General features: G+C 41.4%; 2 protein-coding genes across 8 annotated transcripts; one reads left to right on the top strand and one right to left on the bottom strand.

Annotated features, from left to right (window-relative positions):
- Positions 1-7,955: 7,955 nt before the first annotated feature.
- Positions 7,956-14,390, top strand: rnf34a (ring finger protein 34a). 5 transcript variants are annotated; one of them, XM_075468557.1, is made up of 8 exons: positions 7,956-8,082; positions 8,665-8,879; positions 10,085-10,471; positions 11,000-11,062; positions 11,372-11,573; positions 11,732-11,761; positions 11,997-12,038; positions 12,563-14,390. In XM_075468557.1, exons 2-8 carry the CDS (start codon positions 8,676-8,678, stop codon positions 12,748-12,750), a joined length of 1,116 nt encoding a protein of 371 aa, XP_075324672.1. In that variant the 5' UTR covers positions 7,956-8,082; positions 8,665-8,675; the 3' UTR covers positions 12,751-14,390. The 5 variants fall into 5 exon arrangements, with proteins under 5 accessions (XP_075324672.1, XP_075324671.1, XP_075324670.1 ...); XM_075468556.1 differs by having other exon boundaries at positions 8,661-8,879; XM_075468555.1 differs by lacking the exon at positions 7,956-8,082 and having other exon boundaries at positions 8,652-8,879.
- A 165-nt stretch (positions 14,391-14,555) lies between these two features.
- On the bottom strand, positions 14,556-26,817 carry kdm2ba (lysine (K)-specific demethylase 2Ba). Of its 3 annotated transcripts, none has more exons than XM_075468552.1 (10): positions 26,669-26,817; positions 22,053-22,277; positions 21,658-21,801; positions 20,624-20,710; positions 19,947-20,234; positions 19,005-19,822; positions 18,700-18,863; positions 18,435-18,596; positions 17,101-17,319; positions 14,556-15,806 (listed from the first exon to the last, which is right to left on the bottom strand). In XM_075468552.1, the coding sequence occupies exons 1-10, from the start codon at positions 26,720-26,722 to the stop codon at positions 15,625-15,627; spliced, it is 2,343 nt and encodes a 780-aa protein (XP_075324667.1). In that variant the 5' UTR covers positions 26,723-26,817; the 3' UTR covers positions 14,556-15,624. The 3 variants fall into 3 exon arrangements, with proteins under 3 accessions (XP_075324667.1, XP_075324669.1, XP_075324668.1); XM_075468554.1 differs by having other exon boundaries at positions 19,947-20,225; XM_075468553.1 differs by having other exon boundaries at positions 22,053-22,274.
- Positions 26,818-27,898: the final 1,081 nt, after the last annotated feature.

Raw genomic sequence — 27,898 nt, 5'->3', positions numbered from 1 at the left:
ATTCTGTGAGAGTGATGTAGAAACGATAGACCATATATTTTATGAATGCAACCAAACCAAAACATTTTGGAATTGCTTAGAAAAATGGATCAAATCAAAAATTACACTTCCTGAATCTATTTCTAGAGATATGGTAACCTTTGAAGTGTTATTGGAAAACAAAACTATAGAACTTTGTTGTAACCTTATTTTTTGTTTGGCAAAATTTTTTATTCATAAACAAAGAGCGCTAAAATCATCCCCAGTCTTTAACATATTTTTATCTGAATTTCAATTATATTTAAAATCTCTGAAATGTATTGAATCATACGAAGTCCTGATGGAATTTTTGATTGAATTGCCCACCAATGTATGTCAATCCTAATATAAGAATCCCCTTGCTGTAAATTTTATTTCTTTATTTATTTTTTCTTATCAACAATACCTTAATCCCTCTTTGAAATACTATGCCTCTACTATGTTATCTACAAGTTATATTGTTGTAATTGCCTTACTTGTTTGTATTTTCTTGTTTGTGTTTACCTTGTTTAAATAAAGTTAAAAAGAAAAAGAAAAAAAAAGCCCGAGGGAGACAACCCAGAATTCTGTGACCATAGTGGACAACACCCTTGCTGTTACTCTAGGGGGCGCTGTTGTCTGGAAATATATACAGCTGAAATAGTGTGAACTCATAGGTTGGTAAAGAGGGAATCTGAGATTGTCAAGAAATGTATACTACTATTAAATTCATGATGACGTAAACAAGTGCATATGCTGACTATGTCGTATTTATTAAAGAATTTTTACTCTTTATAAACCAAAGGCAAAGCTTCCATAGGATTAAACTGAATGTAGGCGCAGATTAAGTTGTACTTAATTCACGCTAACTGATCGTGAGATTCGCGCAGTAGAACAGGGCAGCAGCACCAACAGCGACCAACATGTCAAAAAATGGGACCATAGTCTAACTACTATTCCAGGTGACTTTCATGCCCTTACAGTAGGCCTATATTCAAAGTTTCTTCCCCCATTGTGATTAGCTGCTAAAACACGAAGATTCATAAATTCATAAAAACTTTCATAAAAAATGTGACCATCCTGTAACTAACTGTAACTAAAAGGAAAGTGTACATAACTAGGGGACTTTCCTGACCATAAAGCTTTCTTAAAAAAAGAAAAAAAAATTTTTTTTTAATTTGTCAACTATTCACATGACATAGTGCGAGAAGAATAATGATTTGGTTATAGAAGATGGATGGTAGGATATTTTTTTTGGAAATATTGTTTTTTAAGCATGATTTAACATATCTTAGGTACCAAAAAAATGTAGACAGGGTTATAAAACAGTGAAAGTCACTCACAGATATGCTTGTGTTTTTAAGGCCTATAGCATTCATCCATCCATTATCTATACCCACTTAATCCGTCAGTTGGGGGGGCTTGAGTCTATCCCAGTGGTCATCAGTCCATCACAGGGCCACACACACATGCTACTCACCCTGAAGGAACATTTTAGAGACACCAATAACCTAACAATCATGTTTTTAGACAGTGGGAGGAAGCCAGAGTACCCGGAGAGAACCCACGCATAGACAGGGGGAGAACATGCCAACTCCACACAGAAAGGCCCCAGCTGGGAGTTGAACCTGGAACTCTTGCTGTGAGGCAACAGTGCTAGCCACCGCACCACCGTGCCTCCTAGGCCTATAGCATACAGATCTAAATCATTTTGAAGGTGTGAAATATTACTATTCATTTAACCACTTAATGTTGATAAATTCACCTATGTATTCATTTTCAGGGAATATCTGTCAGCAGTGTCTACAGCTCTAAAGGGAGGGAGGTCATTTCAGTAGTTTTGCCACCTGATGATTCGTCAGATTCAGAGGAAGGAACCAGTGATGAAGACATTGACGATGAGCTGTACACAGAGGGACAAACTCCCCACTCCACTAGAATAGTTGGTGGAGTGGGGAGTAATGCTGGAAATGTTATGCTACTCTGCAGAACCATCAGAAACTCCTCTGGCTGTGTTGCCTACTTTGACAACTTCACATTGATAAAACTAACAATTCATCTCAAAGAATCCATGGGCATTAGAACTCTGGGTACCATTCGCAGGAATTGCTTGATGAATTGCAACATGGAAGAGGATCGAGACCTACTATGCAGGGGAAAAGGCAGCTTTGATTTTCATGTGGACAACAATGCAATGCTAGCTATTGTTACGTGGGCAGACAGCAAAACAGTCTCCTTGGTTAGCTCCAGTTCTTCTGTCAAACAAGTTGGCCAATTGATGCGCTACTCTGAAGAGGAAAAAAGGAAGCTAAGTGCGCCATGCCTGAAGATTGTGTCCGAGTACAAGACTCACATGGGAGGAGTAGATTTGGCTGATATGATGATTGCCCTATATCATATACTGGCAAAGTCTCACCGGTGGTATCTTGGCATATTTTGGCATATGACTGACATTGTTGTCAACACTGCATGGCTTCTCCACCAGCATGATACATCAGTCCTGGGTCCGAAAAAGAAGTTCCTGAAGGACTTTAGGACGAAAAAGGGACAACCCTCCAGAGGAAATGAAGAAAATACACCACCAATATTAATCAAACAGCCAAAGGTCCCTAGGGCTGCGTATGACATGAGATATAAAGGGAATGACCACATCGTGTCAGTGAAAGACAGATGCAGCATGTGCAAGGATGGACAGACCTCCATTGTGTGTCAGAAGTGCAGTATGAGGCTTTGCATTGACACTGGATAAAAAACACGCAACTGTTTGTTCAGCTTCCACTGCCATTAATGTACAGGCACCATAGTGAAGATGGTGGCGTTGTATAAAAAAAGGGAAATAAGATGTTTTGTTTATTTATTTAGAGATGTGTCTAGTGTCAAAGATGTATCAAATTAAATTAATAAGGATGATAGTATCCATGATTGTATTAGCATCCAAAAACATGACAGGAAATGGCTGATTAAGTGTAGATTAAATGTTTTAGAAGTCAGCACATTAAATGGAAAAAAAAAAAAAAATGCATACTCCTAAATGGGCAAGGGATCCTGATCAGCAGATGGCTGCAGAGCAGACTGCACTCCCCATCACAGATTTTTAGAAGATACGCAGACATTGAAGGACCTATGTGTCACGCCCAGGGACTCGTTTTTAGTTTTCATGTTTTAGGTTATGTTTTTGTGTTCAGTCCATGTTTAGTTTAGTCATGTCTTAGTTTCCCTGCACTCTGTTTATTAGTTCACTCACTTCGCCTGTGTTTTTTCCCTCAGCTGCACTCACTCTCCAATCACTTTCACTCCCTATTTAGTTTCCTGCCTCCCCTGTCAGTTTGCCAGATCTTTGTTGTATGTTGTTTGCCTTCTATGCCAAAATTCTTGATCCATGTTGATATTGCCAAAGTTAAGTATTTATTTATGCCATGTTGAGTCCTTTGTTTATTTTGCCACGTTTTGTTTTTTGAATCCAGCTTTGCTGCGCCTTTTATTTGCACTTTGTTTCTTTGTTAATAAACCAAGCCTTATTTTTTTTTAAAAGTCCGCATCCGTGTCCTCCCTAACACCACATCGTGACAGGAAGTAGTCTTTTATGTCCCTTAACGAGATTTAAATTGGATTTTTATTTCAATTTATTTTACGAACCAAACATAAACAGAGGTCCAAAGGTCTACTGAGCAATAATCTTCTTTGCAGTGTGGATGAAGTGCAGCTGAGAACGTTGTGTCTCTTCATTTATTTTGTTCCACTGGCACACTTGAACAAACGAGAGAAGAATTTGCCAATCCTTTTGAAATACTTTTTGCGGGTTTTCACCTCAACAAAATGTGAACTTTCTTCTTTACAGGGAGTGGGTTCAATGATGTATGTGTTGGAGAGTTTCTTGTAGGGGTTAGCAGTTGTGGTGTTACTGGGGGTTCCTGCTGCTGATTTGTCTTTGTTGTTAGCAGCAGCTGTGGCTGTCTAGTCACCAGGGTGGTTGACGGGGGTATGTTAAGGTATCTGCTAAGTGTGGGCAATTCACATTGATAATGATAACTCCATTTCCAGTTATAGCTATGCTGGATTTTGCAATGACCTTCACAGCTGAGTGCTCCAGTGGGCATTTTGTGACCGGTTCTTATCCTAATGTTTGTCCAGAGGGTTCCTCTTCTTCGCAGGACATAACTTTATATCTCTTGTGACTGTCAGGAGTTTTAAGAAAGGTGACAGTGGCAGCACTCTCAGGTGTGTTGGTCAAGTCCCTTATGAAACTACTGGTTTGATCACTGGCTGTTTTTTCATTCTCTGAATGTGGGCGTTTCATGTTGATTATGGTAACTCCATTACCAGTTACAACTATGCTGGATATTGTAGTGACTTTCACTGCTGTCTCCTCCAGCTGGCATATTGCGACAGGTCTGTGTCTTAACATTTGTTCTGAGGGTTCGTCTTTTCTGCAGAATACTCCATTTCTCTTGTTTTTTGGCAGGGAGTTTTATAGAGGCTGGAAAAGCAGTGCTGTTGGTCATGTTACTTGTCGGAGTTACCTCTCAAGCAAGCTGTGCTTTTTTCTCTTTAATTTTCCCCTGCATTCTTTATCCCTTCATTTCTTTCATTCCCATCCATCCATTCATTTTCTATACTCCAGAAGGAAATTTCATGTTGAATATTTGTCTTAAAAGTAAGTTTAATAAGAGGAAAGTTTTCTAAATGTTCATCAGCTGCTTTGGGATTTCAGTGTCACTGATGTTCGCTGATGTTCGCTGCCGTTAGCCCGATTCTTTCATTGGAAGCCCAGGAACAAGCTGGAGAAATCTTAAGTTGAACAAAGTATTTATTTGTGGTCACATGTAAAGTATGGCAGCGCTGGACTGACTGGAGTGACAGAGCTCCCGCAGGAAATCCGTCAGCCCGATATCCGAAAAACATTTCATATTTATGTTCACCTTTATCTCAAAGAGGTTGAACTTACATACAGGATAATTAGCCAGTTTTTAGTGACATGAGTCTTCGTCATGTTCTTTGGATGTGATAAAGTTATTTTATCCCGCTATGTCATCTTAAGGCCTTGGACATACATTGCGTTTGTATGAGCAGAGTGGAAAAGTACAAACCTGGAACATAGATTATTCAGTAAAATATAGAATACGAATACATAATGTCCAAGAACAAAGCCAATTATAACACTGCTAATTGAGAAATCAACATGTATGATATTAGTATGCGGGCAGTCTACTGGCAGAGGAGCCACACAATCATTCATAAATTAGACTACAGCTGTGACTTTTTACCAAAGGGTTGTTAAATTACACCGGTATTTTGATTAAATTCTTTGCTTTAAAGCCATCTGATGTATTTACACATTCATGTAGTTGCTACTAAATAGTTTTGTTGTCAGTGATTATCAGATGATCTTAGTGAGCTATGCCACTACTGTGTTGGAACGAGAAAAGATGGTCAGACTGTATGACGCATGGCATTTTCATCCTCATTAGGCAAGGCTAGTTATTTGTATTGCTCATTTTTTACACAACATATTTGAATTGCTTTACAAAGCATAACATTTAACCATTTAGTGACACCTTAACAAATGGAAAGAAAAACTTTGTAGATGGAAAAATTGTGATCTTGGCAGAAGCAATCCTTCTCAGTATAGAAATTGTTCATCATGGGATGAGGGGGGTCACGTGGATCAACTTTACATTGATTTGCAATTAAGCTTCCCTCTAATCGAATCAATCCATGCAAGCAATTGCTTCCCACAGCAACCCGACCCCCTCAATTAAGACTTTAAGTTGCTTCTTTGATTTTTTTTTTTTTTGTTCTTGACGATAATTGCTATATGTTTTACGATATCTCAGATGTACAGCTGGAGAATGCTTCTTTACTGTTATTCCCTTTATTCTGACAGATCCAGTTTGACTTTTGTGATTGGTGACCCCACAAAGTCATTAATCTGTCACATATTTTGACAGCTATCAGATTATGTGGCCCTCTGTGCTTCGGCTGCTCATCACATCCCGCCATCATGAATGTAATACAACCTCCCGCTGTGGATATAGGACCAAATTGTCAGAAATTCCAGTGGCTCTATTTCATACTGAGGAGTAAGGAACACAGTAATTATTTCCATCCATCCATCCATTTTCTATACCCGCTTATTACAGTTCAGGGTCTCGGGGGACTGGAGCCTAACTCAGCTGCCACTGGGTGAGTCACCCTGGACAAGTCACCAGTCCATCACACGACCACAGTAATTATTTAAAAAAAAAACAAAAAAAAAAAACTGGAATAACAAAAAGACTAACTTCAATGCTAATCTAAGTATAGTGAAATAATCTGATTTTATAAAAAAAAGAACTGGACTGAAAAGGATGTAAAAAGATTAGAATGCAAAATGGGAGAAAGCTGTAATTGTTTATTGATGAATCAGAAACCAGCAGGGAAGAATAAGAAACAATACTGTTAAGAGGACAACAATCACAAGTGTAATTGAGTATTGATTTATAGTCTTTCTTTAAAGAAGAAAAAAGGATGTACCTCTCCCCCTGCTGTGACAGTGGGGTTAAGCCCCAGAGCAGGATGAAACAGATATAGAAAATGGGTGGAACTGGGGAAGTTTTAATTATTCTACTTTGTTGGTCAACGACGCCTCATGTTTGGAAGGCTGGAAAACACAAATGGTAAGCCACATCTCCAACTAGATTCAAACTGCACATGTTGCAGTCTGTGACCCTAAAACCAGAAGGATGTAGCCTCGATGTTATGGGTTCAAATAAACATCTACCAAAAAAACACGATACATTATTTGGTTATTTTGTTGAGCTCTTGTCAGTTTATGCATTATTTTTCTAAATAGATTCCAAAATATGAAATATCTGTTTATTTTTTGTTGGATTAAGAGTGGTTTAGTTTTAACATGGTCAGTCGGTAAGTTATGAAATCGGAAACATTTGCAGGAACAAGACGTCAATCTGAAATAATGGCAATATATGGCTTTGAAAAATGAGTTTGAACAAAAGGGATGTGGTTACTGCAGAACACTGTAAGAAAGCAGAGTGAACATACACAATAAACTAAACATGGAAGTCCTTGAGAAGAAGCTCTGTTTGCTGCTGTGTGCAGGGCTTGTTGCTGACTCAACAAACTGCTGGACTGCTGATGAAAAGCAGCAGAACTTGCAATAACTCAACTCTACAGTATCATACTCTGTACTGTATTTCTGTGGAGACTACTTTTGCACATATATGATTAAAAGAAAGCCCATCACAACATCCACTAAAGTGAAGGACACTCCTCGGGAGCTAGGCATAGTATTATTCAAGAGAATCATATAGAAAACTAAACTAAAGAGTACAAATATGTTCATAAGTTGCATAAGCCGAAAGGCTAAATCAAACTTGAAATGCATGGCTTCCCCTGGCACTGGTCACTAGTGTTAATTAATGATGTGACACAAGACGAAGATGAATTCTGTCTGACAAGTTTAATTTGAATGCAACAAAGCTGATCGAACAACACCTCACAATACAGATGGACAGTGTGCAGTGGCCAAGTCAATGCTAACCCATTAGCGCTACACCTCACTTTCTGAATGCAAATCTAAAGGTAGACAGACTCAAACAAACAGCTGAAGGCAGCTGCAGTTAAAGGCCCGGCTCATCCCAAAAGAGAAAATATAATCTGTGGCAACTTTCACAGATTTAGGCATGGGGCAGTCATTGCCTGTAAAGTTATTTATTCAGAGCATTTGATTTGAGACTGTGTTAAACGTCCCCATTGCATGTCATTCCTTGGAAAAGATGGCTATGCAGTGTTCAGTGTTCATTTGTTATATTCAATATAACAAAGGAAATTCCAGTGTCTAAATAGTTCCACACATGTTTGGAGAGTTTGCAAATCTACCATTAGGAGGCGGTGATGCTCCGCCTGATTTTGGCTAAACGAAGTAGATGCAGTAGAAGCAGCAGCAGTAAGTAGTAGACGCGACCGCTCAGCACATCGAGACGCATCCAGGCCAGACAGTTCAGCTAAAGAAGCTACTTTACACCTTATAATGACTACTCCGCCATCCTTCTCCTTCCCATTAGCCACACTGGAGCTGCAATGAAGGTGCATTTTCCGTAATTTGATCTCTTATAAACCAATTTCAGGACTGTTTAGACTGTCGCTTGCAGTAACTAGCTCATCTAGCTACTAATAAACCGTAAGCCGTAAGTACCGGGGAGAGATGACGGTTTTATAGTCAGCACAGCCTGTACAAGCTAACACTGATAAAGGTCAGACAGCCAGGAGATATGACGACTGCAACCGAATATAAGTGATGTTAAGCATATTATTTAGGGACTTAATTGGTTGGTTCTGTTGTTTATCTGTTCTTGCATTTCCTTCGACGGTTAAGTAGCCTTATCGCCTCCGGTGGGGTTTTGACAGATGCAAGCTGTCACATTGTGTACTCTGCTGTGTTAAACTAGCACTTCTTGGGATTCTTAGTCATTTAATTTAAATTTGCTACCCAATGTGGGCTCCATAGGGTTTGGTTGTCTCTGTAGTAACCAATTGGAAAAAGATGGTGCTCGTGCAACCCCCCCCCTTTTTTTTTCTTTTCTTTAATTGTTGTCAGTATGTATTACAGCATCGTTGACGTTGATGTGTAAACAGAACAACTGAGAGCACCTTGTATGTGTCAGGCAGGGGCCTCGTCCATGTGGGCTTCATGCTGTGGTCTGCTGAATGAAGTTATGGGTACTGGGGCCGTCAGAGGCCACCAGCCAGGTTTTGGCGCCGGTGCTGGACCCTTCAGATTTGCCCCCAGTGCAGGATACTCCACATACCCGCCCACCACCTCAGGGAGTCCCAGTCTCGTATGCAAGGCCTGTGGCCAGGCCTTCTCGGTCTTCAGGAGGAAGGTAGGTGTCCCAGTGATGCAAGCACATCTTAACTCATCCGATGATTTAAAGAGGGAGAAGGCACATACGTTGAAGCAGAGTTTGTTGTTAAAGTCTTTACTTTCAGCTGATAATAAGGGTGTGTGAAAATTGACAAAATAAAAATTCTGGCATGGGAATATTTATTTTTCCTGCAATAGGCTATATATTGTGATATGAAATAATACCACGAATGGGGCTATTTGGAAAGAATCGGTCGCTTTAGTGTGATCTGATTGATTTTTGCAGGAGAGTGCAGCTCTGCATGCAGAGTAAAGTAAAAGGGGAAGAAACCTGAAAACATTTATTTTATTTTATTATTCTTATTGTGATACCATGTGTAAAATGCATTGAACCAAGGCAAAATCAGGTGAGCACTGTGACTTTGTGATTTAAGCTCGACTCTGGTTGACTCACCATGACACGGCTGCACTCTCTAGCTACCTCTTATCAGTCCAAGCTGAGGTCGGTAATGTAGCATGTCATGATCCTTTTGTGTTTTGTGTCACTCACAATAACTTTTACTCTGTGTCCGGTTGCACACAAGTTGTAGCGTTAGTGTTCTTAATTATCCACTGACACTGAACATACCTCAAATTTGTCATTTATATGAAATATTGATGAAGTCTGTATAAGCATAAATAGAATGTCCAATTTGTAAAATGGAGTGTAACTTATCGCTGTTTTTTTAGACGGCTACATTTATCTGTGAGGAGAAAAAAACAAGCGAAGGTCAGCAGACAGATGGACCAGCATACTGGTGCTGTAATATGTAACGCTCATGTTCATGTATGGTTCAGCGCATCTCATTCTGTCTGTACCTTCTGCTTCTCTCACTCAACATGCCCATGCTCAAATCCCACGTCTTGCATTTATTACTGTTTGATGTTTGTCTCTTAAAAGAAAGTGCCAGAAAAAGAAGAGCAGATTAGAGTAATTGAAAAAATAAAAAATAAATGCAGGAAAGATCTACTGGTGTTGATTATGCTTTCCAGTGATCTGATTTATTATGCGTTTCTTGTTTTATTCTTTACATATTATACAAAATTTACATATAATCTGAATAATAATGAGCGGCATTTGTCTGCCATGAGAGACCATTAACAGTAGCATGTGCTGAAGATGTGCACAAACCACTCAGTGCCTCATTTCCATCGCCTTAGTTTGTCATTCTCTTTCTTCCATAGTATATTTGCTCCGACTGCAAGAAGAGCTTCTGCTCTCTGTGCTCCGTGCTTCAGGAGAATCTGCGCATTTGTACCACTTGTCATTTGCTGAAGGCCACAGCTTTTCAGCGGCCGCGGCTCATGCGTCTGCGAGTGAAGGACCTGCGGCAGTACTTGCTGCTGCGCAACATCCCCACTGATACCTGCAGGGAAAAGGAAGACCTGGTCGACCTGGTGCTCTGTCACCGAGGCATCGAGGAGGAGGTGGACCCAGACACGGCCAGCCTCCACTCGGAGTTGCTATACACACCAACTCCTTCCACCACACAGTCTGCCTCAGAACTGTCTGCTCTCGCTGCCTCACACGAGGAACCCCTCAGCAGGAGTGATAGCTCTGATACCAACCAGGTTAGTGACAACTTTAAAGCATGCCAGAAACCTGACATGTCTGCAAGATCAGTGCGGTTATCTGCTGAGGGACAGAGCTAGAACTGCCAGACTGTGGTCTTGTTCTGAGTCATTACATGGCCAGCCTTGTTTGTTCTACATACAAGTCTATGAGAACCACTCGGCGTGCCACCACAGGCAAAGATAAGAAGTGTTCAAGAGAGAGATGTTGTTTATCCTTTAATCCTGTTTTCACTACAATTTGTAAACCAGCTGAAAAGAAACGGATCAGGATAGAAAGCAGACAGACAAAAAGTAAATGGGCACAAACGAGGCTACAACTGGCACTGAAAAGGGAGCTTAGCGTCAAGCCGCCAGGATCCACTATAAATACGTGTTCTTGAACTGCTTATGGACCATTAAGCTATTCTATGAATGGAAGGTACAAGGCATTGTTGTACCTGAGGTATCAATAGGCTGGCTGAGGAGTGTCTAATCCTTATCCTCAGTGGTTCAGTGCACATGTTGTTTCCCCCTGTTCTGTTGCAGGATATGGGTGATACCACATCAGTGTCTCTCCTCAACTTGGACCCCAGTGAACACACCCCTGAGGTGAACCCCGTTGCCTTCTTGACACTCTTGTTAAAAATCTTTCATTTGGACTGGTGACGCATTTCATTGGAGTTATAAACGGAGATACTGATTGACAGCATTTTATATGAGCTTATGCGACAACTCGGAGTGCAAGCAGAGCAAATATTGTTGGAAAATGTAAAGTTAATGCTTTTTAATACACTTCAAACATGTGAGACAGAAGCTGTGTTTTGCTCAGTTTTTAAAAATTAAATCATGTTGAAAAGGGGAGAATTGATTTAGATATGCAGAATGTAAAATTTAACCGTGTCCTCTGTCGTATTCTAGGTGAGTCCTCAGACAAGCCGTCGTGCCAGAGCATCCCTCTCTGACATCTCCAGTCTGAGGGACATCGAGGGCCTGTCCGTCAGGCAGCTCAAGGAGATCCTGGCCCGGAACTTTGTCAACTATTCAGGGTGCTGTGAGAAATGGGAGCTGGTGGAGCGCGTCTGCAGACTGTACAGAGAGACGGAGGAGAACAGGAAGTCATGTGGGTATCAACTTTGCCACTCTGAGTAAAGACTGTGTGCTGGTTACCACTTACAAAATATGCCCCTATTAATTATTATAGAGACTATTTACTGAACACACAGTAGTAAGCTTGTCATAGCAAAGAGCAATGGTGAATTGAGTTTATTTTTCTTGCAGTGGAAAATGTGAGCAGTACTGTAACCACAGGTAAGGTGTCACTCATCTCTCTTTGCACTGACCCAGATCCCAATATTGGATACCACATCCTGTTGTTAGCTGTAGAAACTTTTAACTTCTTCTGACAATACCGATTCGTATAGCTAATGATAAAAACAATGGCAGCGTGATACCTTGAACACAATAAGGGTGATTTGAATTGAGTTCCTTAGTTAGGAAAATGATAAGATGTCTCATGTTTGCTTTACTCCTGCCATAATAAAAGTGATGGCCTTCCCCCCTCCTCTCTGCAATGGTGCGTTCGGAGGTAAGGTCACATGTTCTATTTGTGACTCGCCTCTCCATTTGTGTGAACAGAATCACATCTTCACCACATCTGTATTCATTGTGAACCCGTCTTCATTTGCTATACATTCATTACTATGTGGAAACCCCGTATGTGGTCCTGTTGAATAGCGCTCACTGTGACTGTTTCAAGCTGTTCTTACTGTGGATGAAAACGAACGCTGATTTATTCTACCTAAGAACACGATTTTAGACGTTTTACTTTGATGTCTCGCTCCAGGAACCTTGATCCACTTTGAGATCAGGCTACCTCACCAGTAACATTTTGGTGCAGAGCCACAACAGGCAGTGACATTTTGCAGGCTATTGTGAGCATGACCTTACCCTGTTAAAGTGCACTGCGTCTGATGAGGTGTGCTATTAAGCTGAGTACTTCCATGCGTCGTGTTTTTTGTTGTTTTTCTTACCCTCACCAACTATAAAGCTTCTTCAGAGATCGTCCGCATCCCTCCTCACCTCATCTTCATCCTTGTCTTTATCGTGCAGATGGAGAAAACTGCCCGTTGACGATTCACGACGACAACCTCTGCAGGATCTGCATGGACGCCGCGATCGACTGCGTTCTCCTGGAGTGCGGTCACATGGTCACCTGCACCAAGTGCGGCAAGAGGATGAACGAGTGCCCGATCTGCAGGCAGTATGTTGTGAGGGCCGTGCACGTTTTTAAATCCTAACGCGGCACCTCTGCACTTGCTTCAGACAGAGACTGTACCTTAACTCAACAATGCAGCTCATGAACTTTGAATCCCCAAAAGACTTTTGTGGATGTTTGTATTTCCTAAAATCTGAGATTTTTTTTTTATTTTTTTTTTTAAATCTTGTCAAAGATTTGGTTTCATCAGTGGGCAGAGTGGGACCGTGCTGTCCTGAGTCATTCTCCAAGTCGACATGTCTCTTATCTAGCTTTGTTCTTAAGTCAGTTTTGTTTTTCCTAACGCGGTTCAAAGAACGTGTGGCCCACGTGTATGTCTTGTTAAACACACCACCCTCAGATCTGCCTATCAACCGTAGCTGGTACTCTCTTTAGCTGGGTAAACTTAAGAGCGCCACTCTTACACTCGTACAACTGCTGCAAGTGACTACATAACCAAGTTACGATGAGGGCAGACTCCTACTGAACCTCAACACAGAGGAGAATAGGTGAGTAAACTAGGTGCCAAATCATGGGGTCAAGCCTTTATGCCTCACCTTTATTTTCCCTTCAACCATGTTGGGGACAGTGTTGAAGTTTCAGCATGTTAGACCTTTCAGACCAGAAAGCACTTTGTCTATACTCCACTGCTCACAATGACTGGGAATAATGGCTGAGGTGATATGTGTTAGTTCTTCAATGCTTGCCTGAGTCGCTTTAAGCTTAGAAAAGGTAATTAGAAACCCTCTAGCTTGGTTTTAGTCAAACAGTATTACGTAGCCCACGAATGAGCAGGTGCTCTGCCATTATGTTTAAAGAAAGTGTTGCTTTATTACAAAGTCAATGCATTATTGTTTTGTGATACAATAAGTGCTTATTTGAATGCATTACACGTTCAGATGATCATACAATGTCTGTCATAGCAATAGCTAACCTCCGCAATCACCTCTGTCCCGTCTCAGCACTTAAGTGCGGAGACAAAAAACTGGTGCTAACTCATACAGCCATCCTCCCGTTCTCCAGCCGACCCATGGATTTATAAACTAAATGCGTTTAGTTTTTTGGTTTACTGTTGGAAGTGGAATGAAATGTCTTAAGGCTTTTTAGTTGATCACAAAGGAGTCGCGTATTGAATTATTAAAAATGTAACTACGAGTTTACTGACAGCTGTGGTATAGAAAGTATATAGAGGTAATGAGTTGCTAATGTAAATTTGCATATATTTATCCATATCAGATGTATATATATCTATATATTTTTTCCCATTTGATTGGAATTGTGTGATACCAGATTTCTAAACTGTTTCTGAGATAGGGTTTGTTTATTTTTACGAGGTTGCATTTTTTTTTTCCTCAAGTGGTTTGAACTGTGTTTAACCTGCATTAGTTTGCTTGAGCTCACTGTGCCCCTAGGACCAGAGCATGACATGAAACTTTGACACTGGTTACATATCTCCCTTGTCTAGAACCTCCCCCTAAATCCAGCTGTGTATGCCCCCGCCACACTTCAAAGTTAACATTGCTGCTATCAGTTACAGATGTCCTCTACAGTCAAAGTGTAGCGGAGCAGATTGCACTTTTCTGTTAGCAAGGGTATAATTGTGTGCAAGGTTTGGTGTTTGTATTTGGGAATGTGGAACTTTTTATTTTGGTAATTAAAGATTGTAACTGAACTTTTACTCTACTTGTGTTTTCATAAAGTGTTTGCTTTTGAAATAAGATACTAATGCAACAGTGACTGTTTATCTGAACAATTAAACTGCTTTAAAGCCATAGAAGGGAAAATTATGAGACACCACCAATAACATGCAGTGATTTAAAAAAAAAAAGACTTTCCCCAAAGAGTCCATGACTGTACAAATGAAATTCTTTTAATGCATTTTAGCACTTCATCTTTTAATTTACAAATATAAACATTATGACATTCACCTGAGGCGATAGATTACATCACAACACCCAAATACAACACCCAATGTATGGAAAACATATGCAAATATCTCTAAGGGTCATAATCAGTTGCCATTACAGAGGAGTAGATGTGAGGTTGACTGTATTAAGAGAAAGTTGATGTTGGGGTTTGTGACTGCAAACTTCCTGTGACTCACTTCAGGATGTTGAACCCCACCAACTGGGTGCTGCAGAAAGGCTCGAAGCACCCTGATAAATTATTCACGCTCATTATTTGACCCATCTAAGTAAGACACCAATGTAAAGTTACTGAATAAATGAATAAATACAAAGTGGAATAGAAAAAGAAAAAAAAAAGAAATCAATAAATTAATGTTAAAATATTGATGAAACTGCCATCAAACAACAAAAACACTCCACAGTTTAAAACTATCAACGTAAAAAAACATTAGGGTGTAGCAGGAATATGAAATCTGTTAACTATTTTATCATTGCTGAAATACATTCTAAGAAATCAAATTATTTCTGATATTTAACTTACATCACATGCCGCTTTTTCTTTTGTTTGTTTTATACTGAAGTGACCATGTCAAACGCAGATTTTGGCACACAGTTACGCGACAGCGAAGGAAACTTTTTTTTTCTTGTTCCTCACGCTGTGCAGTCTCTGATATTTAGCTCCTGAGAAACTAAACTTATGAAATGATACTTGTACAAAAATACTATTTTTTTAATTTTTTTTTTTTTCCTAAGAATAAAAATAAGTCAACAGTTAATTACAACCACGTCTCTATAAAAGTACAGTCTCAACAGAAATACGTGCATGCTGTGTCCCCGTTATCTGTCCAGTGAATGTTTATCACCTCACAGTGGAGCCCGACACCTCCCTGCAGAACTCTGCGTCTCTCACCTCAGTTTATCACCAGAGGGATTCAGATACTTAATCACAGAAGTCCTGTTGTTCCATTAAGTGCAAAGACAGTCTGTCAAGTGTTTTGTCCTGCTGGGAACTAGCTTGTCTTCTGCAGCAGTTTGTCCTCTTTCAGTTTGAACGGCACGCTCACAGACATCTCTGCGATGAACCTTTCACAGGCCTTCTTGGTCACCTGCTTGCAGAATCGAAGGTCGATTTGACAGATGTTTCCACAGCGCTTAAAAAAGTTTAGGGAATGGTCTGTGACACGGTTGCAAACTGTAAGGAGACGCAGAACATCAAATCAGATGTGCATTTGACCACAGCTCCAAGGCAAAAAACCTGCGGGATCACACGGTCCATTTAAAGCTCCTCTAGGTATGACAAGAAGCTCCAACTTTCACTTTTAACTGCCTTCCATTTTAGAGAAGTTGCATCGAATAATACATTGGTAAAGTTATATTCAGCAACGCCTATATTCAAAATGCAATTTAAAAAAACAAAATAACAAAGACCCCTAATCTGAGCCAAGAAACAGTGAGAATTTTCTGGAATGTCTTGGAACCATAAAAGGTGATTTAATCATTTGTTTAATCATTTTGCCAATTTAAAAGGTGTGTTTAGAAAGCTTGATGGCAGCTCTTTAACACAACAACTGCTTCTGTTGCGGCATTCGATGTCCTTACACCACAACTTTGACCACAGGGAAAAATAAGGAACAAAACAAAAGTCAAGACTTCCTTCTCTGTACTTCAGAGTAAGTTGCTCAATGCAAACTTCTGCATTTGGAGTCTTCCTGAAATGGCAGCTTTCACAGCTACAACTTCTTTCATTACACAAAGCAGAGAAGGACCTCCGACTTTGAAAGAAATGTTTGACTTCCCACAGTCGAAGATCAGATATAGAGCTTCTATCTGTCACATTCACCATTAGTGTCACTGTGGTATTGCTTTGATCAATAAAGTACAGCCCACAGCATTTAAATAACCGAGCAACTGCAGCATAATTTGCTGCAGTCCTTCGGTTAACCTATGGTTACAACAGCAACACTTTAGTCATGCATTAACTAAACAGGATGGTCCTATAGGAGGGTCCAGCTGGTAGTAACCTCTCTGAGTATCCAGTGGCCTCCACATAGTAAGTAAGTGAAACAGCAAAGCCACTCTTTTTGCTGATCTTTCACAGCAATACAAAATATGGAAAAAAAAAAAAAATGATAAGACAAAGGCCCCAGTAGGGTCATCTGTTATGGCCAGTTAGCTTTTCCTGCGTGGTCAAGCCAAAATGCTGAATTTTGTGAGACATTTTTAATGTTATCAATTATAAATGAGTTTAAAAAAAAAAAAAAAAAAAAAAAAGTACAAAAAAAAAAAAAAACTTTTAAACAATTTTATTGTTTTCATAAACTTTCTTGTTCTAGAAAATATCACAAATACCAACTACAAAAACTAAAAATTCCACCAATATGGCAAGTCAACACCCCTGTTCAGGCTCCCTGCTGTAGCACTTTGCAGCGGTGTCACACAAAGCGCTGTATCCGACACCGTTTCCCTCCTCAGGCACCTGGTCTCACCTGAGAGGTTGATGTCTGTGAGGGAGTCTCTGGTCGTGGTCCCGGCTGCCGTCAGGAGGTTGACAGACTGGTCGTTGATATGGTTGCAGTAGCTCAGGTCCAGCCTGGACAGCAAAGGCATCTGTCGACTGATGAGACGTAAGGACGTGTCCGTGATGTCGAGCCCCGCCAGCCGCAGGTCCTCCACATTACGCAATTTGCAGCGGTTATCCAGCTGACCTGTTAGTTGGTCACATAAAGCACAAGACTGATTTGTTTATGTCTAAGTCTAAAAATGCCTTTTTCTAAACTGTGAAATATGAGAAAGGATTTGGAGGATAAACTGGAGACAGAGACGTGCACAAATATGACTTGTCCACCATCAATGTATTAGTAATAACTAAGGTTTGTTGGGAGCACCAACAAAAATAAAAACTTATACCTGCTTAAATCATGGTTTAACTTTCAATTCTGCTGCATTTGTTCTTAAAATCGGTTTTAAATGAAGAATAAATCTAAACCCATCTTAAAATCCTTAATTTATTCATGGTTTAAAGTCATTTTGAAATAAGCTACATTTAATTCTGCTGTTTCCCTCACTCACATTTACTTCTATCCAACATAGTGGAAACAGGAGCCGTCAGGAGCAAGATGGGTTTTCAGAAGTGAAGGGAGCCCCTGGTGGTCCTCACCTTCCAAATCATAACAAACCCCTGTGGACAGTCAGATTTTTGTCAAATCCACTGCTTTAATTTTGTCACGGTTATCCGCTTATGACTCCGCTTTCAACCGCCAAACCCCAGCAGAAAGGGGAACAAGTAATGTGAGACTACAGCAAGATTTACAGGAGTCTTTAAAGTTTTGAAGAAGAAGACTGCACACAAAGACCATCTATGAGGGAGACAGTGGGTGCTGAAAAACTCAAAACCTAAACAACAACATAATGCAGAGAAAGAGGAATAATTCTATGCATCAAAGTGTTTTACTGTGCGCTCACAATAAGCTGACATGGAGTGTAAAACTATTGGTTTTCTCTTCAAGATTTAATACTTCTGTAATTCAGCATTTTTGCTGTTCACTTAGCGATAGGATGATGGTAAAAATGGGTCAAATGAAGCTCCTCCATCTCCACTGGTTTCCCTGTTACAGCTAGAAAGGCAGGCCTTTAAGAAAATCAATTAGCAGATCATCTTCCTGTGCTCAAGGTCCCCTCACAGTGAACACCTCTTTTCTGCCACATTCTTCCTTCAGCCTTCGCTGTAACTTGTGCACTCTCTACTTCTGCATTTCAGTCAGCCAGGTTCTCCCAGGCCAGCTCCCCCAAACCCAAAGTGAGGCGTTCATTGGTGTTGTACCTGGTCTGTTGTCTGTGGGTGGTGAGAGGAGGTCCCTCATCTGTGGATCTTTGAGTCCCTCCACCCACTGCACATCCATGGTGCGCAGCAGAGGGCAGCTGGAGGTGCAGAGTGCAGATACGGCAGCCCAGGAACAGCCCGACAGCTTTAACACTCGCAAACCTGAAAGTTAGAGCAGCATTCTGAAATACCGATGCAGCACAAGTCAAACGGAGAAAAGAAATGTTCCTCATCATTAGATCAAGAGTTACTCATAGTTAAATACCTGGCAATCTATTAATAAGCCAGCTTAGTTGTTTTTTGGAAATATTGGTCCAGCTGAGGTCCAAGGAGACGGGCTGTCTGCGGATAATCCCGCTAAGCATGAGAGGGGTGATGGAGGTGCAGCGATTCAGATCGATCTTGATCCAAAGTCTCTTATCACAACACCTTGCCGGAGAGAAAGAGTTGTGTGACACGTTAGTCATGTTAAAGCAGAGCTCTTAACAAAGACAAAATGCCTGCTAACACATCGAGGGTTTTTTCATAAAAATGTGACCGTGCCATTGAAAGTGTATGCTGTGCATTTACCATCTGTTCCACGTCTTGCAAACTCTCATGCAGACACACAGCTCCTGGTGCGTGAGGTAGCCAAATATCTTCATCCAGACCTCGCGCTGTACGACATGTGCTTTACCGTCTTTCAGAGGCAGTCTGTCAGGAGGCGGGCTTATTGGAGGGGGCCGAATGACATGCCGCTCCATTTGGACACACTTGGGAGGGGAGCGTGGAGGCACTGGCCGGGTGGTCGGGGTGCTCCGGTTGAAGCCCAGTGGAGTGATCTGACTCGGGTAGAAGTGGCGCAGCTCCCAGGGGGTCCCGTTCATCTCTTTGGTCTTGAGGTGCGACCTCTGATCGCCGAGCTCATTACCGTTGCGGAAAAGGCTCTTGGGTTCCTCGTTTTCGGTCTCCGGCTCCACCTTGAGGGGCTGTCGGTTCTCGTTGGCCAGGCAGTCCTCCGTCTTCTGGATTTCCTGGTTCAGTGCTTTGCTCAGTTCTCGGCTCAGCTCTCTGTTTGGTAGGCGCCGCTTACGGCGAGCTTTTGGACGAGGCCCCCTTTCCTGCGTCTCACTTCCGCCCTCACTGCTGGGTCCGGCCTGTGGAGAGCTGCAGTAAGACTGATCACTGTCTGCAATCGGCGTTTTAATGGAGGGATTCAAAGTGTCATTCTTGGAGTCCTTGTAATCTCCTTCCTCTTCAGTGTCTCCAAACCGACCTTTCCGATCTACAATGCTTCGGATGTGGGGCTCCCTTCCTTCTTCGTCGTCTTCCTCATACACATCCTCATCATCCTCTTCCGTTTTTATTTGGTGCAGAAGTTTGGAAAAATAAGGCTCATCAGCCTTTTCCTGGAGGATAGAAATGTTGTAAGAATTACTTACATCACTTTGGTTTAGTTCAGTTAGAATCAGCTCCAAACACTTCATTCTACAATATTTAGGAAACATAAGTCACCGTCAGTTCTACACGAACCTTCTTCCTCACACCGAGATCCTCTTCCTCCTCATCATCAAACAGCTTCCTCTTCTTCCTCAGTTTGTCCTCAGGCCTGGGCCGTGGCAAGTTGATGGGGGAAAGCAGTGGTGGCTGTCGGTGGAGAGCCTCCTCAGGTCTGTACCTTGGCGTCTCCTCTCTGTCTGGTCTCCTTTTGGTTGAAGAGGAAACCTCCCCCTCCTCCTTCACAGGCTTCTGTTCCCTCAGCAATGAGCCAGGGAGGTTGGAGGCGTACTTAAACCCGGGACCCCTTTTTTGCTTCAGTACCAAAGGGGATAACAATTGCAAGACAACTTTATACCTTTAGCCTTAAGTAACGAGACAAAACAACAGCCATGTACCTTTAAGTGTACCCTAAGGTTTAATAAGATCATCCCTCAACCAAAACATATTAGAAGTCAGCAGTTTCCTGCCTCTGTGGCTAACACAGTCAAGTGTGAATGACTTTCTCAAAAAAGAGCAGTAACAGGAAGTAACAAGCTGATCATCACATGAAAACCTGTAATGCTGAAAACAACAATGAAAGAGGAAAACAACTCCATTACCAAAACCCTAGTGCTAATTCCCTTGTCGTCATAGCCATTTTCTGAAATTTACCAACAACCACAAGCTGTGCATTAATGTAAATCCTTTCACTCACATATATTTGTACTCACTTTTCCACTCTTTCCTGCGTGGTTGCATTTGGGACATTCCCAGCAGTTGGGCAGTTCATCGTTCACCACTCCAGAGGCATCACTCACCTGTCAGACAAACAGGAACATAAGCAGGATTTCAACCCACCCCCCCTAAAAAAAGGACAAGCTTCAACAAAGCCCTACACACCGTGTGTTTAACACAAACAAAACAAGAGAAATGAAAGTGACTGTTGTGACGCGCACTTGTTAGGCCAGTCAGCACAGTTTAACTTCAGCCCGAGTTAACTCTTGCTTCAGAGATAACAAAACAGGGAAGTACATACAGTTAAATATCTCTACTTAACTTAAAACCTAAATTGCTGTATAAAGTTTCTTACACTAAACGCGGAAAACAACCAAAGAGCAAGAGCAATAAAGAACCATCTTCACAGACAAAGTGAGTCCTGCAACAGACAGCGCGGCCCTCACAGAGCTTTGATCTCAGCATGATAGAGTTTCATGGATTACACAAAGACACACCAGACAGGGACAGGAAGTTCCTCCAGATGCTCGGAACAACTCACTTCCCTTCACTTACAATGTGCAACTGTACATAAGAGAAAAACTGCCACTGTAAAGCTATTTTTGCAATCATATGTTGTTTATGTTAACTGACATTGATAACATTGCAATCCTTAGCTGCTGCATGCAAAACATTTAGAGCAGGCTTTAAAAACCGGTTTGAAGTGTGGGTGTGTTCTGCTTCATTGTTTTTTATTCTGCATTTGGTGAATTGTCTTAAGGACCGCTGAAGTCTAATCCCAGACTGCTTTAGTAAAATCATGTCGTCACAGTTGAGTCACACAAAATCAGGAACTGCATCGGTGTGTTTAATAAACACCATTTCCTCCTCAAATTAACTTCACCGACTCCAGTGCAACTGCCTGAGTCACTCCCTTAATGATATGATTCATGGGAATCTGGAATTCCTGACACTCTACTCTACCCAAAAATCATGTGACTGACTTGACGGATGTGGAGTTGCTCGACTGCTCCGAGTCTGGCTCCCGTACCTTGAGACAGTTTGGATGGACGATCTCATTGCAGATGGAGCACTCCATTAGCATGAAGTTGAACTTGTCCTCCTCATCCTCCAGCGTGTCCTCCTTGCCTGCCTCTTTACACACCACACACACTGCTGTGTGGGGCAAGACAGGCTGCATGGGCAAAGAACAAAACAAGAAAAGAAGAATTAAAAGTTGCTGATAAAATTAGCCCTTTGCTCCCTCAGCAGAAGGAGCACAGCCATCAGGTTATTTCCAGATAGGTTTGCAAAGCGTTAAAAAAAAAAAAAAAAAAAGTATCTTTACCAACAAAAGTGGCAGATGTCTCTAAAAAGAAATTATCTTGCGTTATGCTGCCTTGTGAATATTATCTGAACTTCTGCAATCCTGTAGTTCCGACTCACCGCAATGCACTGCCGCATAATGCAGGACTGCTTCATGCGCCCTGGTCCACCAAACTTCTTCATGTCCTTACAGAAGTGACACTCTCCACATTCGGTCCGGAGGCACGCTTCACACTTTCGACAGCGTGTCCTCCTGCGTCTGGCTCCAGACGAACTACGGTTGGACGGCAGCTTAACAGCTGACGATGTCCCCATCTTGGGCTTTGGCCGGTTGGCTGCCCGCTGCTGGAAGACAGATTGTTAAAGCGGTTAATTGAGGAAAGCATATTTTCTGCAATGTAATTAGAAAGACTTCAGAAACACAGCCCAAGTAAGGGAAAGCGATGAGGTCATGGTTTATCATCTGTCAAGAAATATATTTCACAAACTAGCTACAAACTACAAGCTTGACTCCCCAACACTGTCTGCTAGAGACATATACACCGGCTGATAGATCCAAATGATGCCAATGTCAGAAAATTAGAATCTGTCAGACATTGTTTCTGTCTTTAAACATCTCTATCAAGCAGGGCTGGGGTGGGCCATTTTCTCAGTCCGGGAATTTAATTCAAATTCAGGCCACTCTGATATGGAGGAGGAATTTGAGTCCATGAAAAAAGATAAAACAAACAAAAAACAATCGATAACAATAAAAAAATATATATTTAATAGTGAGTTGATAACCACAGTGTGCGCGCCTCTGTGGAAATGCACGATATGACGGCGAGACGAAATAGGTTACAGTTGCAGAGGTGTTAGCGTGACAGCACATTTGAAACTGTTTGTCAAAAAATGGAAAACTGGAATGTAAAGCAAGTGTTCGGTTCGTTTACACACAGCAAGCACGGGTCTGCATCTGCATTCGTGTTCAGTCCGAAATGGATAGAAATCAACAAGAAAACAGATTCTTCCTTTCACATCAAAGCGTCGTGCCCGCGCGGTGTCCGGATAAGTGCTCATTGCAACTTGAAACTAGAACAGTCTATTCCCTGCACGGGCGTGAGCGGGCTCAGCTCACATAATAAATGGGAGGGGAAGGCTTGAACATGAAACATGATGCTGATTCCCGCGGATAGAACGCGCGTGCAGACTCTCCAGTAATTAAAAAAGGCAACTAAACACCCCAACGTGCTCGCGCTGCCCCTGTCCCTGCGCACGCAAACCATGTACAATATTTGCATACAGCCCTTCTAAATAATTATATTTCTTTTAATTGCATGTTTGAGATGCATTTAATAACAAATATCAAACAACAAATGTGATCGCCCCTATTTAATATTGCGTTAGTAACCACATGTGCGCGCCTGTGGGAATGCAGGCTACAGTTGATGAGGAGATAAAGCGTGATAAAGCGTTAATTGTTCATCAGAACTGGAATGTAAAGAAAGTGCTCGGTTCTTCTTTGAATATAGGAATACACTTCTAAATCATATAAATTGTGAGATTTTACATATTTAACAACAAAAGCTGTCAGATGACAGTTGAGTTGACATTGCAAACGTTCGCCACGTTATAGCCTATTTGATCAAATTCACAACCAGGCCTACTATCCATATCTCTCAGTAACCTACCAGCTTGTCTTGAGAAGATATCTGTCAATTTGGCACATTTGGCTGCCACCTCCTGTCTTTTTTTGAGCTTAGCCCTCTCTGTTCCACCTGGCCTCTTTCTACCCTCCATCACTGACGCGCTCTGTTTCGCGCCATTGTTATTTAAAAGACGAGCCATGGGCCAAACCATCTGAAACATTTGGGAGGAGAGAATTCCCTTACATGGTATAACCTATTTAATCTGCTGTGATGCAGCAGGCGGCTGCGCTGCAATGGTGAATTTATGCAGACTACAGTTGAATTGATATTAATGCAAGAATAAGATAAGTGACAAAAATTAGTTACAACTATTTTCCCCATGGGCCAAGCAGCCCAGGTCGATGGTTTGGGCCGGGATAGGTCCCGGATAATACCATTGCCAAACCGGCATTGCCATCAAGCATCTGGGCTGCAACTATGTGAGGTAAGCAGCTGATTATTTTTTTTAATAAACTGTTTTGAATGTGAAGTATAAGAAAATCTTTAAAAAAAAAAAAAAGATTCACTTTACCCCCGGGTTATCAAAGGGACGCATCAAATAATCACATTTAAGGTGTTGGAAATAAAAGTTTCTATTTGAAATGACGATTAACTCCACAAGATGAAGCCGAACGTAGGGTGAAATTTATCTCAAGTAATAACTGCTGCGCAACATTTATTTGAATAGTCAAAATAAAGAGTAAAGCCAGCAACGTACAGTAAATCAGCTAATACCAGCTGAGCGTCTAAACAGGGGAGCTGGAACCAATGACTGATGTTGCATTTCAGAAATAATCAAACAATGGTCACAAAAACTGGTGATTCATTTTCACATAAACAGGTAACTGAATTATCAATAATCAAATTGTGAATCTCATATTGTTCCATCTCTTCCCTGTTGCCATGTTAGGACAATAAAGCCCAGTGAAAATAAGACAAATCATAGACCATCACAGTTGTTCTCGTTTCAGCAGGAGAGGTAACCTTGGCAACACGTTTGCCTTACTGGTGGGGACTGTGTGAGGAGAGGGGGGGCTGAGCGAGATGGATAAAAATAAGCTCACAGGAGGTGGTTATGGTTTTCTTTGGTGCTGTGAACATTTTCCTGTAATCATTCATTGTTACTGTACTAATAATAAAAACACATCCCACATACTACAGATGAATGTAGCTCCTTAAACCGATGCTTGTGCTTCTATGGACAGGTATAAAACACATACAACGCAACTGAAAGACGACAGGACACTCCGGGTCAACTACAATCTGACCGATACTCTAAAAAAAAAAAAGAAAAAAAAAAAAAGAGGAGAAACCAGTTCTGAATGCGTTGACTGTGACAGAAACTTCAGGGAAAGCATAAATAGCAACACAACAAACCCTGCTGACATCTCCCTTCTTGTTTTAATTCTTCCTCATACCAACTTCTCTTTTAAGGAGTCTGAAATTATATAGACAACCGTTTCCTTAAAGTGTATGTTTTTTCAAAGCACTAGGTAACACATCTGACTACTGTTAAAACGGGGTAAGAAAACACTGAGCGGTAAGGGTGGGCAGCTGCTAAATGGGTGGCTGTGACCGTCACACAGCTTTTCAGTTCAGCTCACTACTTTGCCCGACCCAACTTTCGCATTGCAACAGCAGGTATGAAGTTAATATCATTTAAATGGAGCAAATAAAACGTGCGGATGAGCATTTTGAGATAAACCATAGCAGAAGCAGAAGGGGGGGCTCAGACAGGTGGTAAACTGATGGAAACAGCTTTGCAGAGCATGGTGCCCAAAGAAATGACCGTATAGGCTGACTTTTCTTTACTGTAACGCTGCAATAATATGTCAGGAATTTGGGATTGGTTGCTGAGGCATGTGAACAAAAACATGGCATGTATGCTGAGCGCAGTCCTCTGACTCAGCTTCAGCATGGACTTCAGTGGGAGGAAGTCACAAGCCTCATCATCTGAATGGTTCTCATAACAGCTTGTGCTGCAGTCTCCAGCCATGTGTCTGAACAGAAGTCCTCAAAAATGTCATCTTTGATGAGGTACGTCAGTGGGTGTTGTAGATATAAACACTATGCCAGCGCAGAGATCTAGCCCTTACATCAGCACTGCTCACATTTCTCCTGAATTGTGAGGGCCAAGTTTCTAATGGGTGCTTGTGCAATGCATCCCATAAGGCGCGTTAGACAGCATTCATACTGCTGACCCCAGTAAACACGCACATCTGTCCATAGATGAAAACTTTTTTCTAGGGAGCCACATTATGTTGCAGCTATTATCGAACTAGATTTACTAACACTACATTTTTTAATTGCACAAAACGGGTAAACGAAACACTGCAATTATCAACCCCATCAGCAGTGTTTTGAGGGGAGCTCTTCACCCCAGTTTGGGAACCTCTGGACCACCGAGCCACAGAAGTAGAGCCACTTCATTGTTCCCTCTCCCCATCCCCCCCTCCATAGTCCCAGCCTCAACAACATTTTGTCTAAAGCCTTCTTAAAGGCGCAGTGGTGGGACAAGTTCGGAAGTATGAGGAAATTGATCAAGAAGATCATTTTCAGTATGGCAGGTTGGCTGGCGAACACGAGGAAATCACAGCTTCACCCGCTAAAAAAAAAAAAAAAAAATGGAGAGGAGGGGGTCTTACACCTACCTGGTGGGGAATATGGAGGTTTCAGGTCACAACAAAAATGATTTTAATCACGACTGGATGAAGCTGCTGAGTATTAAGAGGTGGTCAGTACAAAGTGGGTCAGTTGAGGCTAACCTGAAGGAGAAGAGTACTCGGTGTGTTAAAGGGACAAACTCCCCCCCAAAAAATCTAGTTTACGCACGAAAAAACTACATTTCGCTAGGCGTGTGTCTTTGTGACCTGAAGACTGAAGAAGAGTGTTTAAAGAACACCTCCCTCCTTTCAACCTGACCACCACAAAAACAGCAGAGCGGGTGTAACGTTGACCTGAAGCTACCGGAGAAAAACGTTCACAAACGGCTTTTCCCTCTCAAACCAACCGTTGTCAAAATACTCACAGACAAATGGAGGTCATATAATGAAGTGTAGAGGTTCGTACCTGTTCAGACTCTGACTCATATTCCTCATCGTCCCCGCTCATTGACAAGGCCATGACTCTCCTCTCATCGTTTGTGAACAGCAGACGAAACTAACATGGCTGATCAAGCCTCCAGCTCAGCTCAGCTCAGCTCACCCCCTCCTTCTCAGCTCACCAGCGCGTTCACAGCAGCTGCTGGCTGTGTCCACGGTGCTCTGTTCAGGAGCCATAGGAAACGCTAACTTCGCTAACTCACATTGGCAGAAACTAAACAGTCGTATAGCGTAGGACGACAACAACAGCTTTTACAGATATATGGTTAATGGAAATATATAAAACTAAGAAAGGTACAGACGATTTTAACATTCTGGCGCTGATTACAGCTTTTAAAAATCGCCTTCACATGAAACTAGGCTTGGTTAGTAACGACTCTTTTTATGTAACTGAATGCAGCATCAATTGTACAGGAAATGAAGACAGGCAGGTAAAACAAGAGATTTCACTCTTACACACGTCCGTCTTTGCTTCTACTGTGTTTTTGTTTTTGTGTGTGTCTAGATGATTACACTTATTAAATATCTATTTAATCAACTTAAGGTTTGAATCTTCACAGGTTTACTGTGTTTTTATTGGTCTTAAAATAGAGTTAAAGACTGCTTCAAAGCAAGCCTTAATATGTGTTATTTTGATCAATTATTTGTATTTTTTTCATCTTTTTTTAAGCCTGAACACGATTGTTGGTAGGACACATCAGTTTATAGATCAACCAATGCAGACTGTACACAGTTCATCAGAGATAGGTGTAAAAACTAATAATAAAGGTGAGAGTGACTGCTTCATTTCAAATTCAATGTACTTGAATACAGTTTGTATAAAACCTGAGACGTGCCAAGGACTTTACTCGGGATTGAACTGTATTATATAATCCAGATGATACAACAGAGAATTGTGTAATGCAAGGGTACTGGGACTGAGAATGATTTGCTTTGGCACCATCCAGTGTTTTATCATGCAAGATGCATCTCTTACAACTACACATCCTTGTGACCAGGGGTTTTGGATTTGTCCTGCTCTTACATACTCTAGAATCACCTCTGCTGATCACAAGACTTTGGGGAAACAAACAAGCAATAAAAAAACAAGAAAAAATAATCAGAAGTGCATAATATTTGAGCTTTCATTTAGTGTACAGTAGTAGATGAATTGTGGATTGCAAATAAATTAATTAAACTGTCTTTGAATTGGTATACT

The sequence above is a fragment of the Odontesthes bonariensis genome, chromosome 6 (assembly GCF_027942865.1).
Source record: "Odontesthes bonariensis isolate fOdoBon6 chromosome 6, fOdoBon6.hap1, whole genome shotgun sequence".
Classification (NCBI taxonomy): domain Eukaryota; kingdom Metazoa; phylum Chordata; class Actinopteri; order Atheriniformes; family Atherinopsidae; genus Odontesthes; species Odontesthes bonariensis.
This window is presented reverse-complemented; position numbering and strand designations above follow the sequence as displayed.

Excerpts from the sequence above, each read along its gene's own strand:
- rnf34a (XM_075468555.1), top strand. The coding sequence starts at position 8,652 with ATGTGTCAGGCAGGGGCCTCGTCCATGTGGGCTTCATGCTGTGGTCTG. Across the intron at positions 10,472-10,999 it reads ATAGCTCTGATACCAACCAG|GATATGGGTGATACCACATC; the intron begins GTTAGTGACAAC and ends GTTCTGTTGCAG. Across the intron at positions 11,762-11,996 it reads GAGCAGTACTGTAACCACAG|TGATGGCCTTCCCCCCTCCT; the intron begins GTAAGGTGTCAC and ends CCATAATAAAAG.
- kdm2ba (XM_075468552.1), bottom strand. The coding sequence starts at position 26,722 with ATGGCCTTGTCAATGAGCGGGGACGATGAGGAATATGAGTCAGAGTCT. Across the intron at positions 21,802-22,052 it reads TTATGCGGCAGTGCATTGCG|CCTGTCTTGCCCCACACAGC; the intron begins GTGAGTCGGAAC and ends TTGCCCATGCAG. Across the intron at positions 18,597-18,699 it reads GCTTATTAATAGATTGCCAG|GTTTGCGAGTGTTAAAGCTG; the intron begins GTATTTAACTAT and ends TCTAACTTTCAG.